The sequence below is a fragment of the Choristoneura fumiferana genome, chromosome 12 (assembly GCF_025370935.1).
Source record: "Choristoneura fumiferana chromosome 12, NRCan_CFum_1, whole genome shotgun sequence".
Classification (NCBI taxonomy): Eukaryota; Metazoa; Arthropoda; class Insecta; order Lepidoptera; family Tortricidae; genus Choristoneura; species Choristoneura fumiferana.
Window position 1 is genome coordinate 2,536,394 of NC_133483.1, and position 15,301 is coordinate 2,551,694.

At 37.0% G+C, this 15,301-nt stretch overlaps 2 protein-coding genes across 2 annotated transcripts in view; one reads left to right on the forward strand and one right to left on the reverse strand.

The window, feature by feature from the left end:
• The window catches only part of LOC141433106 (cardioacceleratory peptide receptor-like), a gene marked incomplete in the record, with an annotated part of 97,894 nt that overhangs the window by 32,997 nt on the left and 49,596 nt on the right, over window positions 1-15,301 (reverse strand). The window contains 1 exon segment of the mRNA XM_074094947.1: window positions 11,562-11,694. Within this exon segment, the coding sequence (XP_073951048.1) occupies window positions 11,562-11,669 (108 nt within the window).
• Window positions 2,187-4,052, forward strand: LOC141433651 (SCAN domain-containing protein 3-like). The gene is given in 2 exon segments (XM_074095754.1): window positions 2,187-2,446; window positions 2,449-4,052. Coding segments are annotated over 2 exon segments (1,854 nt in total). The 5' UTR covers window positions 2,187-2,196.

Below are 15,301 nucleotides of genomic sequence, written 5' to 3' on the forward strand. Positions count from 1 at the left end.
AATATGATTTTACTCTAAACTTTGTTTCACACCCGTAATACCAGCCTTTAAAGCATACTTAAAAACCTCACGCAACAGTGCGCCATCTAGTGAGACAAAAAACGATAGCCCTCAATGGGTGATTTGCACTAGATAGGGTCAAGTGTCTAAACAATGAAACACAAAATTCAAAATCTCACAAATCTATTTTGTTTTGAAAGATAGAAGTCTAAATTTTTACCGTACTTAGGTAATTTTATTGGGTTTTGGGTGACATAAACAGTATTCTTTAAGAATGTGTAGTAAGTCATCAAAAAGATAAAAAGTAAAAAAATGGGAAATCTTTCACTGTGTCCACAGTGGTGTACAGAATGAAACACTAAATATTTAACAATGAAACGTGAAAACTCATTTTTTGTTTCATAATTTGGGACGTATTTATGTAATGGGTTACTTAAAATGCACGAATATTAAAACAGTTTTAATTACTTAAACTGTAATCGGTCTCATAGGTGGTTGTGTTCCACGCTTAATGTGTCATTGTAGTCATACCTAAGGTATTTTATATTAACCTCGAATTTTTGCCTGCTAAACTGTGTCACTTTACGTGATCTAGTCCACGATAATATACGAAATATGTGATATATTATTAGGAAAGTATCAAATATATTGAATTTCTAACCATAATTTAATGAAAAATGTACAAGAAATGCGAAAAATATTCACTTTTGTTCCAATAATACTGAAAAAGCTCCGTAGACACGTGTTCCACGTGACACCGTTGCAAAGTGGGGTTCTCAAGGGTGTTCTTACGCGATATAGTTCACGATCTGGCAACGTGGCACATTAGAAATATCGCAATGTTTCACTGTATACCCAAGTTCATTGTTGGACAAATGACCCTACTCAAATTGAGTTGTAAATCGAAGGTTATGCCTTGCAATATTTTGGGAGAGTATGTTATTTATACCAAACAGCACATTTGACTAGATATTGCTTTTACTATAATGCTGTAATTTTTATTGAAAAATAAATAAATGATCCATCGTAAAATGAAACATGACCAAATATTTTTTTGTTAAACATAGACTTAAATTGAAAATACAAACTGAAATATAGATGCACAGAAAAACCAGAATAATAAGACCAGCACTGGGAAAGAACCCAGGTCCTCAGTATTCCGTACGCGTGCTATATACCGCTACACCACTGCTGGTCAACGGTAGACACGAATTTCTCCTATGCACTACATATCTCAGCTTGTTTGTTTTTATTTACCCACTTAAGCAGTGACGCTAGCGACATCTATACCGTAGCCCTCATTGAGAAACTTTCGGCATTCCATTGGAACTAACCGCTCACCCGGACAAGAGATATCGTTATTAAGCAATCAAATTAAGATTGGCCAATACCAACCCAATACCAGTATAGATGTCGCTAGCGTCACTGCTTAAGTGGCTAAATAAGAAACAAACAAGCCGAGATATGTAGTGCATAGGAGAAATTCGTGCCTGTACCGTTGACCAGCAGTGGTGTAGCGGTATAGCATGCGGTACGGAATACCGAGGACCTGGATTCGATTCCCAGTGCTGGTCTTATTTTTCTGGTTTTTCTTTGCATCTTTATTTCAGTTTGTATTTTCAATTTAGGTTTTACGGGATGACCGTAAAAGTAAACATCTGGAATTGAAATAAAAATATACAAAAAAAAGATTCCAAAAAAACAATCTTAAACAATGACTTGCCAAAAAAGCTTTTGGTAACTGCAAAATTGCAAGTTGTTTTTGGAAATGTGTTTTTGGCAAATGAAAATTTGGGTAAAATAGTTTGGGATGTGATATTTTGGGATTGATTTTTGACCAAACATTAGTGATCCCTTTTTGAACATGAAACTACCGTGAGACTCACTCATATTAAATGATATTATAACGGATAACTCACGTCCTAAACCGAGTTTAGCTCGACATGTTTCGGGCTATTTCGTAGCCCTTCCTCTCAGGAGCACGCGACTCAGCGGCTGCCGCAACACGCACACGCGTGTGCGTGTGTGTGTGTGAAACATGTCGAGCTAAACTCGGTTTAAGACGTGAGTTATCCGTTATAATATTATTTAATATTAGTGATCCCTTTAAATTAGTTTTATGTAAGAGCCACATGTCTGAAAATAAACTACTTTTTTTTTTAGGTTATAGAAATCATCAAGAAAGGTAAGGTGTCCATGCAACAAGGATCAGTGGAATATTATTGGAGGTCAAAATACGACGTAATGGAAACTGAAGACAAAGATTTTCTGATAGTCAAGAAGAAGTCTATTAATGATCCCTCAGTGCGTATAGTTGCAACAGAAGAATATTTTGATATTTTAACAGAAATTCATAAAACTACTGGACATGGTGGCAGAGACAAAATTATGTATAGCATAAAGGACAAACTCTACATTCCAAAAAAAGCAATAGAAATGTTTATTAATTTTGTGCAGTGTGTGAAATGAAACGGTCCTTGCCAAGAAAAGGTATTGTGACCAAACCTATTATATCAAAAGATTTTAACTCACGAGGCCAAGTAGATTTGATTGATTTTCAATCAGCTGCAGACGGAAAATACAAATGGTTAATGAATTACCAAGACCATGCTACCAAGTTTTTACATCTCAGACCCTTGGCATCTAAGAAGGCCGCAGAGGTGGCATTTGAATTACTGAAAATCTTTTTGGAATTTGGTGCGCCTTTAATTTTGCAATCCGATAATGGGAAGGAGTTTACAGCTCATGTGATTGAAGAAATTGTACAGTTGTGGCCAGAATGTCAGATTATTCATGGAGGCCCTCGACGTCCTCAAACACAAGGCAGTGTCGAACGTAGCAATCAGGACGTTGAGAATATGTTGCGTTGTTGGATGAGAGATAATAACTCTGTTAATTGGTCTGTGGGCTGTTACTTCGTACAATATTGTAAAAATTCATCATTCCATCGAATAATTGGTAGATCACCCTATCGTGCTTTATTCGGCTCTGATCCAAAAACAATACTCAAAGGTACTAATATACCTAACAGTGTCATTTCAGCCATTCAAACTGAGATGGATAATTATAATACAACCTCGGCGAATACAAACATTCATAAAGATCAGGTTGGAGGAAGTCATCTGAATATCTCAGCTAGCATAGACAGAGTAAAAACTCCTGTCGTTGAATTTTTAGAAGCAGAAATTGAAATCCACCATTCCCTCCAAAGTAACAAATCAACCATTTGCATTCCATCTGAAAATGAGAATGTTCTATCTGAAATAGAAAGTGCTGAGGATATCCATGTTCAAATTGATATGATGCCTATGAACACTGATACTCACATTACGAATGGTCGAAATGCTTCACCGAGGTCTGATATAATATCATTACCGCATATTTATCTTGGCAAGCAAAATACCGATGGAATTTCTACATCTTCGTCTAACGTGGAAGTATGTCTAGTTTGTGGAAACGAGACAACGGGAGCTCACAGTTGTAGATCTTGCTGTAAACCCATGCATGTTATATGTGGTTTTTCTGATGGTAAAGAAGGTTATGGTTCTCAAATCTTGTGTTTCTTATGCAAAAACGAACAAGATATTGCAAAGGAAAGAGAACTAACTCACAAAGGTACCAAGAGAGCTGCAGAAAAAATGATTGATCAAACCGTCAAAAAACTTCCGTTATTAGAAATTGGTAACAGCGTGTTCTTGAACGTTCCAAAACTTGACCGTGGACCACTTGACATCAAGAATATTGCAGGAAAAATTGTTGACATCAGAAATGGTGTGTTCAAAGTTGGAACTACTTCTGGAACCATCAAAAATTGGTTCCCTAGACAGGATTTACAAATTTCAGCAAACGATTACAAAGGAGTGATTTCTGAGTCACTCATATCATTGCGCCACGCAGTTACTTGTCAGTCCATGTTTGGTGGTCAAGGGTTTCAAAAATGCTCGTGTCAACCTGCCAAGAATCAATGCCGTACCAAAAGATGTGCATGTTATAAGAACAAAGTTCTCTGCACTTCAAAGTGTCACCAAAGTTTATCTTGTATCAACAAGTAGTGATACTTTTTTAAATTTAAAAGTTCAAGTTTAAGTTAGTTTGTTATTTTGTGATTAGCATTTTTGTTTATTTTTAGAATTTCTACGATTATGACAATATTTAGACATTTATTGAAAAATATTATTTATGAACACGTAGGGTCAAGTGTCAGGTGTCCAACAATGAACATAAAATTTCCAAATATCATAAATCTTTTGTTTTGACAGCTGAGGAATGTGTAGTAAGTCTTAAAAAAGATAAAAAGTAAAAAATGGGAAATGTTTCACTGTGTCCACAGTAGTGTACATAATGAAACGTTACATAGTTAACAATGCAACGTAAAACTAATATAATCTGTTTCATAATTTTAAGACGTATTTATGTAATACGCATTTATGTAAATTCACGAATATAATCAAAACAGTTTTAATTACTTTAGCTTAATCAACCTCATTAAATGTCTCGTGTCAATGTTTCTTTGTTGACTACCTAAGGTATTTAATATTAACCTCGAATTTTTGCCTGCTAAATTGTGTCACTTTAATACGTGATCTAGTCCACGATAGTATACGAAATATTGTTAATATTAGGAAAGTATCAAATCGTCGGTGATACCGCAATACCGCGTAACTAGCTTTTTCCAGTATAATATACTGTTAATACAGTGGAAATTTGAAATTATACCTTATCGAAACTGCTAGTTCCGCGGTATTGCAATATTACCGACGAAATATATTGAATTTCTAACCAAAATTTAATAAAAAATTATAAAAAATGCAAAAAAATAATTACTTATACCACGTGACGCCGATGCAAACTGGAGTACAGTGGGGGGTTCTCAAGAGTGTCCTTATGCGATATAGTGCATGATCCTGCAACGTGACACTTTAGAAATATTGCAATGGTTCACTGTGTACCTAAGTTTCATTGTTTGACATATGACTTTACACCTATGGCTGTGATTATATGTGCCATTTTTAGACTATAAGAACTAAACTAGATTGAAATACTAAGACTACATATTTGTTCCTATCCCAATCTTTATTATTATAAACATTTCTCTTATTGCATTGAAAAGGTTAATTTAATATTAATTGTTCCAATTAACAATACAAGCCTCAATTGACTGTTTTGATGCAAATTTATTTTATCTACACCCATATCATTAAGTCCTCTATAATTAGTTCAAAAACCGTTGGCAATGACCAGCAATCAAACAATCTTACTATGACAAAATTTTACTATGACATATTTCTTATTAAATATATTGACCCGTATAACTCACGTCTTAAATCGAGTTTAGCTCGACATGTTTCGGGCTAATCCGTAGCCCTTCCTCTTAGGAGCAACGCGCACTCAATATCAGGGTCATTACATTTAATATGAATGAGTCTCACGGTAGTTTCATGTTCAAGACATCTTTCTTGTCTCTCTGGTAGTAGGTAACAGCAGTAACTTAATGTTCATTACAGTATCAAATATATAGTACTGTAATGAGTTTCAAATTTGGAACAGCTGTCAAAATCAACACTTTTTAAATGAGCCTCTATTCTGGAATCCACAGACACAAAATTTTCTCGATACAAAAATGTCACTGGCATGTTTTTAACTACAAATCACACGACAATTTGATCTCGACATCTCGAGCGACATAAGAATAAGGGCTTTACTGATATGTCTGTCTTGAAAAAAAAACATTTGTGACAGAGATTTGCCTTACCGCAATAACTGTTGTCATTTTGTTTGTTGTTTGTGCTGTGTTGTTATTCATTCCTGTTCTTGTGTTTTGTTTATTGAATAAAGTTTATTATTATTATTATTATTATTAAAGTTTATTAAAAATAATCCTTTGTGTGTTTAAAATTATTTATTAAGTACATTAGTTTAACATTAACAGCTATGGATATGTTACTGGTGGTATAAGTCAGTAATGCAATGCAGGTCATTTGTCATCGGTTTCTGAACCCATCTTAGAGTGCTTACGAGTATAATATGTGTGTAGATAAAATATTGTATGCAACTGTATGTAATTAGCCCTTAAAACACGAGTGTGGGTAAAAAGGGTCACATGAGGACCCATTATGATACAGTTGCATAAACTACTATTATAGGTATCGATCTCATTAATAAATATGGAAAAAGATTTATGCCAAGGGCAAATATTTTTTATCGTTTTATCACTGCATGCTACGAGTAGGTACATCTCCGAACAATTGTTTCACTGATTAAAAACAGCCTAAGTCTGATTATTGTAAATTAAAGATTTCTATTTCAATATTTAATTAATAATTTTATTACTCGTACTTATAGTAAAAGATTACTAACCTAAATGACTGCAATTTTATTTTTAAGATACAAATTATTTCATTAAATATATTTTACTTATTATGTTTTTCTTCATTTACCTACTTCGATTTTGGACATCATACACGTATAACGGTGAGTATTGATTGATATGCCTAGGAATTTCATGATCTGCCTAGGAATTTCATGATCTGCCTAGGAATTTCATGATCTGCCTAGGAATTTCACGATCTGCCTAGGATTTTCATGATCTGCCTAAACGTCACTAGGCAAATCGTTAAACGGTGGGTTTTGAACGATATGGCGGATGTCCCTTAGCCAATTCATGAAATGGCGGCGTTTCATGATATGCCTAGGAATTTCGTGATCTGCCGGATTTTACGATCGGCCGCCGACATATACATGTCATTTAATAATATTGTAAATCTGTTTTAAAAAATATATATATACTTCGTTGAGTTTCTTGCCGGATTCTTCTCAGCAGAGGTTTTTTCCGAACTGGTGGTAGATTTTTTTGACATTCATAAGTGCTTGTTGTAAGCCTAAATTGAATAAAGATATTTTGACTTTGACTTTGACTTTGAATACCTACGGAAATTCGTCAAAGAACTAAAGTCACCGACATAGCTGGAAAAATATGCAAGTTGAAGTGGCAATGGGCGGGCCACATCGCTCGAAGAACAGATAACCGTTGGGGGAGAAAAGTCCTCGAGTGGCGACCACGAACCGGAAGACGAAGCGTTGGCAGGCCCCCCACCAGGTGGACTGACGGCATCGTGAGGGTTGCGGGTGGGTGCAAGTGGCGACTTGTCATTGTGGCGTTCTAAGGGGGAGGCCTTTGTTCAGCAGAGGACGTCTTCCGGCTGATGATGATGATGATGATGATGATGTTTAGCAAGCTTAGCACGTATTTGCACTCCACATTTATTTAGGTAGTACTCTTTAAACATATAATTTGTGCGACTTCATAATCCTTTCAGACTGTTGCTTGCGTTACATACTTAATCCATTGTAAATGAGGACGGTAATGATATTCATGTAACGTATAAAGAATACAAATAAGCGAATAACACTGATGAGTTTGTGGTGTGTTCCAATGTGAAGCATGTAGCGGTTTGTCTTAAACCGAGTTGAGACTTGCAAGAAAAATCGTGCAAGCTGCATTACTTTGCGAGGCCGTATGGTGGCCGTGGGTACAGAATTGAAATAAACGTATGTGTGATGTATTTACGGAATTCCGAATCGGACTTCCGAATAGATATTCCGAATGTATGTGGTCAGGTGGCCCTTAGGGCCAACGCTAGCTGACGCGGTTTGCACGGACCTAATATGGACGCCTATTGAAAAACCCCCGACTTTGTCACTTCAAAGTTCAATATCTCAAAAACGGCTGAACCGATTTTGATGAAAAATAATCTAAGAACCATTGCTAGAAAACCTGCTTTAAAATAAAAATAAACCGCATTCAAATCGGTCCACTTAAGAGCTACGGTGCCACAGACAGACACACACACAGACACACAGACACACATAGCGGTCAAACTTATAACACCCCTCTTTTTGCGTCGGGGGTTAAAAATAGTACAATGTGCAGTGTTAACTGAACGAGTTGCGTGCGACAGGTTTTACCTGCACCCGCAGCGCGGGCGTGTGCCCGCGAAGTGCATCCGCGCCAGCTGGTAAACCTACTTACTCATCATCATCATCATCATCTCAGCCGTAGAACGTCCACTGTTGGACATAGGCCTCCCCCACAGACCTCCAGTTGCTTCGGTTGGCAGCGGCCTGCATCCACCGTGAACCGGCAGCTTTAACCAGGTCATCCGTCCATCTTGTTGGTGGACGTCCTACGCTGCGCTTGCCGATCCGCGGTCTCCACTCGAGAACATTTCGGCCCCAACGGCCATTCGCTCTCCGTGCTATGTATATGGCCCGCCCATTGCCACTTCAACGAGCTAATTCGCCTAATTAAGTACTATTATTTTGAAAAATAAGGTAGTTACGAGCGACTGAAGTTTACATTTCATCTCTTTCTAGAAAAATTTAGCATGGACTTTCTATAGTCGTCGGGGCATATGACGTCATAGTCTATGTCGGATATATCTGTCTGATTGACCATATCCATGTCTTAACATTGTACTGATAGGTGTATTCAAATCGTTTCACAATGTACAAATCGTTGTGAAAATATGTCGTACGACGAGTCGAGGTATCGTAGACAAAAATCGGTCCAGTATGTGTCGTGCATACTATCTTACTTAACGATAGTCACGTCACTATTATCTTATGACATATTTTTTATATTTCTCGCACGACTGTAAACTATTTCAAACGATAGTCGCCTGGAGATTATCTCACCCGATAATGTTCGTACGGTTTCTCGCCACAAAACGTGTAAGAAACACGCATCAAATAAATGTTAAAGTAACTATGTACAGTCAAGTGTAAAAATGTACCTATTCAAAGTTTCAAAAATATGTACCACAGACTCTTATTCCGAAGCAATAAGGCCGTAGTAACATTTTTTTGAGTGGTTCGAATAGATACTTATTTTTGCTCATGACTTTACGTCAACGTCATAAGTTATCATTTCTGTACCTTGTCGCTTTCAGTCGTTACACAATTTCGTATGGCTTTTCAAACATGACGTTAAAGTGACAAGGTACGAAAGTGATCACTTATGTATGACGTTGACTGTACCAGTATACAGGCCACGGAAAGGTTCACAATGGATGTAGGCTACTTGCCCAGCCTGTTGGTTACCAACCAACAGTGGACGTCCTATGACTGATGTAATGATGATGAAATATAGCTCCTGCTTAACGTAGTTGAAGTTGCAAGGTATATTCGTCGAAAATTTGGCACAAAAACATCTTTCAAGCTTAAATTTAATTAAGTTAAAATTGGTCCATAACCTGTTACTATACAAGATTAGAATACATCGTCTAGACCCGTACGTCACTCGTTCTCTCACGCAATTAACTTGGGGCACATCGCAAATAAAGCTTCATTTAGTTTGCGAGAAGTATTGCGATATGCTTTACATTGCTAAGCCGCATGGCAACGAATCTGTAAATGATTCAACATCAACAGCAGTGTACATCAAATCGCGCGGAACACCTTACATCATTCTAGATGACTAAAGGGTCCTTCGTGTAAAGTATTATGTTTGGCGAAACATTTCATTGAGACATGAGAGAGATTGAGCATGAGTAATAGTTTTGACTAAATGGTAGCTGATGGAGTAGGATATTGTTTAAGTCGATTTAGTGTTGTGAAAAACGTTCATTTCGAGGCTTAAAGACTCGAACCCTAAAGACTCTCGAGGCTTAACGACTCAAAGGCCGCAAAGACGGAATCATGCATCTGGACTGTACTTAAAATCAAAATCATCTGTCATTAAATCTACATCAACTTAACTTTACTAAAATCGAGTCAATCCGTTCACTGAAACTAAAAGTGGGTGAAATTTCACGTAAAAAATTTGACCCTAATAAATATTCTGCGAAATAAATGCGAAGGTCTGTTTGTCGGCTACCTGTTCACGCTTAAAAAGAGATAATTATTTTTAGACCCTGGAAAGGATATTAGGATATATTATTATGATTGGTTATTTGGAGTCTTTTTGTATTTTTTATTTCAACTCCAAATTTGTTACTTTTACGGTCATCCCGTAAAACCACATCGAAAATACAAACTGAGACATGAATGCACAGAAAAACCAGAAAAAGAGACCAGCGCTGGGAATCGAATCCAGGTCCTCAGCATTCCGTGCTGCGTGCCATACCTCTACCACTACTACTGGACGAATGTAACGTCTCTCGTTGAGAGCGAAACATAGATGTCGCTAGTGCTGCTGCTTAAGTAGCGTAGTAGAAATAAGCAACCTGAGATATGTGTGCATAAGAGAAATTCGTGTCTGTACTCCTGTCCAGTAATAGTGTAGGGGTATGGCACGCAGCACGGAATGCTGAGAACCTGGGTTCGATTCCCAGCGCTGGTCTCTTTTTCTGGTTATTCTGTGCATCCATGTCTCTGTTTGTATTTTGGATATAAGGATAGTTTTGATCAGAGAAAATGACAAAGTTCGAATTCCTCGCAAAAAGAGTCAGGGGCAACAGCTAGTAATATTTAATAATCATTGCAAGTTGAAAAAAATCGGCCAATTGAAGTTGGACTCGCGCACGAAGGGTACCCTTCCATTATCTATACAACATTAGACATAGCAAAAAAATGGCAAAAAAATCAAGTTTGTTGTAAGGAGCCCTTAAATATTTATTTTATTTTAATCAATTATTTCTAAATCGATTAGTGTCAAAATAAGCTAACCTTTTTGTGAATGAGAACATTTATCATTATTTTAAATACGTAGGTATAATAAATGTTATTTTTCGCTCTACTTCACAATTATCTAAAGGGTAGGCTCGTTTTTTGCGGGTTTTAGTGGCCCAGCAATTCTAGGAAGGTCACGGAACGACGCGAGATGTGGGTAGTGAATTAGTTGTAGCCTTGGGGCTGTCTTTGTTCAGTCGTGGAAGTCCTATGGGGGATGTGAAAGCGCTATTACAGAGTTTATTGTTAAAAGCAGTAGGTCACGTTGAGACATTTTAAGTCTTTAGCTCGAGCAGAGCATCAAACTAGCTTTAAATGATTTGCCTGAACGTGCTTACGCTACGTATTCGAATATTTGGAACAACACGTTTGGACTTATTGACAACGGGAGCACCAAAGTTCGCATACTATTCGCTAGTCATAGCGTTATTTTTGTCAGAATCATCGTTTGTCATAATTTTTTCTCCACTGAAACCTTACAGTTTTCTGAAATTTTTAGATGGTCATCCTATAGAAAAGTATAGGTTAAGTTCGGTTTGTTTTATAACAATTTTGAACTGTTATTGGATTCAGAGAAAAAAAGAGTTATGTCAAACGGTTGTTCAGACAAAATTACATTGGGACTTCCAGTCATGCGAGCCAATATGGACCCGAAAACGGTCCACAGAACTATATATACGTAACTTTAAACTAAAAAATACGCAACTTTAAACATCGTAAATAAAAGTTTAAGAGAAGCAATTTACCATCTCATTTTGAGAGTATTATTGTATGTAGTAGACTCACAAACGACGTGGATGTAAGAAAACTGTATAATCTGGTATTTTGTGAGCTTCCACATAAAGTTATGAGCAAATCGAATATGCTATTTCTAACGCGTATTGCTGAGTTACCTGGTAGAAGTAAAATTTGTTAATGAAAGTGTCATTGGTGGTGCCGTTGAAGAAGACGAGCGAGTCATTGTCACCAACAAGACATTCCATGCACTCCGTCTCCTCCATGACGAAGCATTCACATCTTGGTACCCTGAAACAAAACAAATTTTATTCATCCCAGCCTATTTACGTCTCACTGCTGGGCACAGGCCTCCTCTCAGAAGGGCTTGGGCCGTAGTTCCCACGCGGGCCCATTGCGCATTGGGAACTTCACACATACCATTGAATCACTTCACAGGTGTGTTGCAGGTTTACGAGGTTACGATGTTTTCCTTCACCGTAAAGCTCGGGGTAAATTTCAAATGTAATTTTGCACATGAATTACGAAAAACTCAGAAGTGCGAGCCGGGGTTTGAACCCACGAACCTCTGCTTGAGAGGCGATAGGTCAAACCACTAGGCCACCACGGCTTCCAAATATATTCCAAATATTTTTAATTGAAGGAACTAAACTGTTTTCCCAGCTACAAATCGTGCACCACAGTTAAGTCAGTGGGCCACCTTTTGCACATCAAGCAATACATAAAGATATATCTCGCGGGCCTAGGTGTCACAAGCTCCATACACATACAGCTGACGCGTTTCGAACTATCTACGAGTTCATTATTGAAACTGAGGTAGTTTTGGTAAATGTTTTTGTGAAAAAAAAAGAATCATCAATACACTATTTATTGGCTACTGCACTTTTCGTTGATGTCATGACAATTTTGATACTTTTATATGTTATCGTTGTCATGCTATCAACAAACAATATGAATGGAGATATCCTCGTACCAGATCCATCCAAATCCGTCCAGCTATTTTAGCGTGTAGGAGTAAAGCCGCATTCTCATTTATCTGTCGTGTTGTGCTGTGATGCTCTCTCTCTCTCTCTCTTACTCTCTCTTTCTCTCTATAGCTTGTAATTGCACACACACACACACACACACACACACAAATTTCAGTAACCTAATATTAATTGATTAAAAGTTTTTAAGGCAGTTGAGTTTTTAGATTTTTTTATATAATTTTTACATCAATTGTAACTTCTTTATATCTAGTTTATGTTCAAAATGATATAAAAGACACTAAACCTTGTTAATGATGACTTTGTGACGCATACTTTAAAAGAACTTTAATATTTCAGAATGAATGAGTCATCGTGTCTGTGTCCATCAGAGTGTGAACTCTTTTGTAGAAAATTACTTTAGTACCATCATGAAGTAGCCATTAACAATCTTGTCTGACTTATAAAGTATCTGCGGCCGATAAAATTGTCTCTTGAGTTTTCTATTGAAGTAATGTTTATACTCCTAATTTTGATCTCAGGAATATTTTCATATTAAAACATTCTAGATGTCTTCATTGCGTTTTTGTCCTTCAAAGCTTAACCTCTCTTTATGTATCAAGTTACCTAGGTATCTGTTTCTACATTTCTCTATGTGGTTTTAAATAGACTGACCTGATGTAAAAACCATATTGTTACTTTTAAAAAGTTCTGACAACTAGTTACTTATTTTATTGACATTCATTAAGTAAAGGACGAAATGTTGCAATCATACATTATAAGCCTCTTCGCAAATCTAGCTCTTAATGAAGCAGTAATGCCCGAATACGAAATTTTTGTATCAATTTTGTCTGACTAATCCATTCTCTGTGGCGGATAAAATTGTGTCTCGAATTTTCTATTGAAGTATTACACTTAACGAGTAGATAAATTTATCCAGATGGCCTTTCCAAACCAAAAATCGTGGATGTACCGCTGCTTAAAACCAAGGGTTCAACGATTTCATTTTTGAACCCTAGACGGTGTAAAATAATCATCATCATCAGCCAGAAGACGTCAACTGGTGAAACGAAGGTCTCCCCATAGAACACCACAATGAAAGACAACTCGCCTACCGGTTGCCCACAACTCTCAGTCTCACGATGTCGGCAGTCCATCTAGTGGGAGCTCTGTCAATGCTTCGTTTTCCAGTTCGTGGTCGGTACTCATGGAATTTTCTCCACCGACGGATACCTGTTCTTCGAGCGATGTGGCCCGCCCATTGCGACTACAACTTGCATATTCTCCGAGCTATGTTGTAACTTTAGTTCTTGCACGAATTTCTATATTCCGGATTCATCACACAAAGAAACTCTGAGCATAGCTCTCTCCATAGCTCGTTGCATGACTTTAAGCCTCTCCAGGATGCCGACAGTCAAGAACCACGTCTCAGAGGCCAAGGTCATCACTGGCTGTACACACTGGTCAAAGCTATAGGCTATTTGGTTTGGATAGGTATTTAACTAAATGTAAACAAACATCAGCTGCCAGATTGGTACATTCAAGGATTCTAAACATTCTATTTATCTATCATTGCAATACAAACTACATTAGTGTATTTCAACACAGAAATTGAAATGTTTAGATAGTTTATCTACACCCATATAGTAAATCCTCAATTATGCGTTCAAAAACCATAGGTAATTACCAGCATTACGACATTGGATTATATTATGAACACGGCTGTATCGTAATGAGATTTCATACATCATTACAGCACGGGGGGGGGGGACCACGTGCAGCAGCAGGTCGTCGCGCGCGCAGCGGGCGCAGCTCGTGGGGCAGACATACCTACCTAGTTCTCGTTAATGCAGGTCATTCTCAATGGTTCTTGAACACATGATAATGGATTTAATATATGGATATAGATAAAATATTGTATGCAACTGTACGTAATTAGGTCTTAAAACACTCATGTGACCGCCTCGTTTCATAAACCCACACTCGTGTTTTAAGGAGCCCTTTTACGATACAGTTGCATAAAATACTATTAATGGGGGAATCTCAATATAACATTTAGTTAAATACCTATCCAAACCAAGTATAGTCTTATCGTATATATTTATTGAACAGAGTGTCTACCTGGCGAGAACAGAAATAACCACCGTCTGTCCCTGGAGTGATATCAGACAGAGTTACCGACGATCTCAAGGTAGTACTTAATAGAAATCGAATTGTGCCTTCTCCAATTTTATTTTGATTTTACTCCCACAACTGCCATTCTTCGCATGTTGAAAGACATACATTCTATCAAGTATTTTTTATTTATTTTGAGAAACGCATAATTTATGAACACTTCAAAGGCACAGATATACAATAATACAGATGAGACCCAAAAAATACCCAGTTTACCTTCAAGTATCACAATTTTCACATAAACCAGATAGACTAAAAATTCAACTCATACACAGATAAAATAAGGAATATTTTATTTAAAATTATTTTATGTCATTTTGCGTGAAAAAATCCTACCTAGGTGCGAAATATTTACTTGTGCGCGCCCTCTGCGCGCCTAATATTGTGTAAATAGAACCTTTTCTGTTTTTCTAAACAATTTTTTTGTAACAACAGTAAGCTGTTTTTTAAAAGCAAAGTTGTTTTACATAATTCTTGATTGCTTATGCAATTATTAATTGTACCTACCTGTGTTAATTTAATTTTATCAAAGATTTGATTTAATCTAATATAGCAATATTCATCAACAGATCGTATGATGGGTAATTCCCCATTGTTAGGGTTCCGTAGCCAAAATGGCAAAAACGGAACCCTTACAGTTTCGCCATGTCTGTCTGTCTGTCTATCCGCCTGCGGCTTAGCTCAGGGTCTATCAATGCTGGAAAGCTGTAATTTTGCACGGATACGAGTATATATGTAAACTATGCCGACAAAATGGT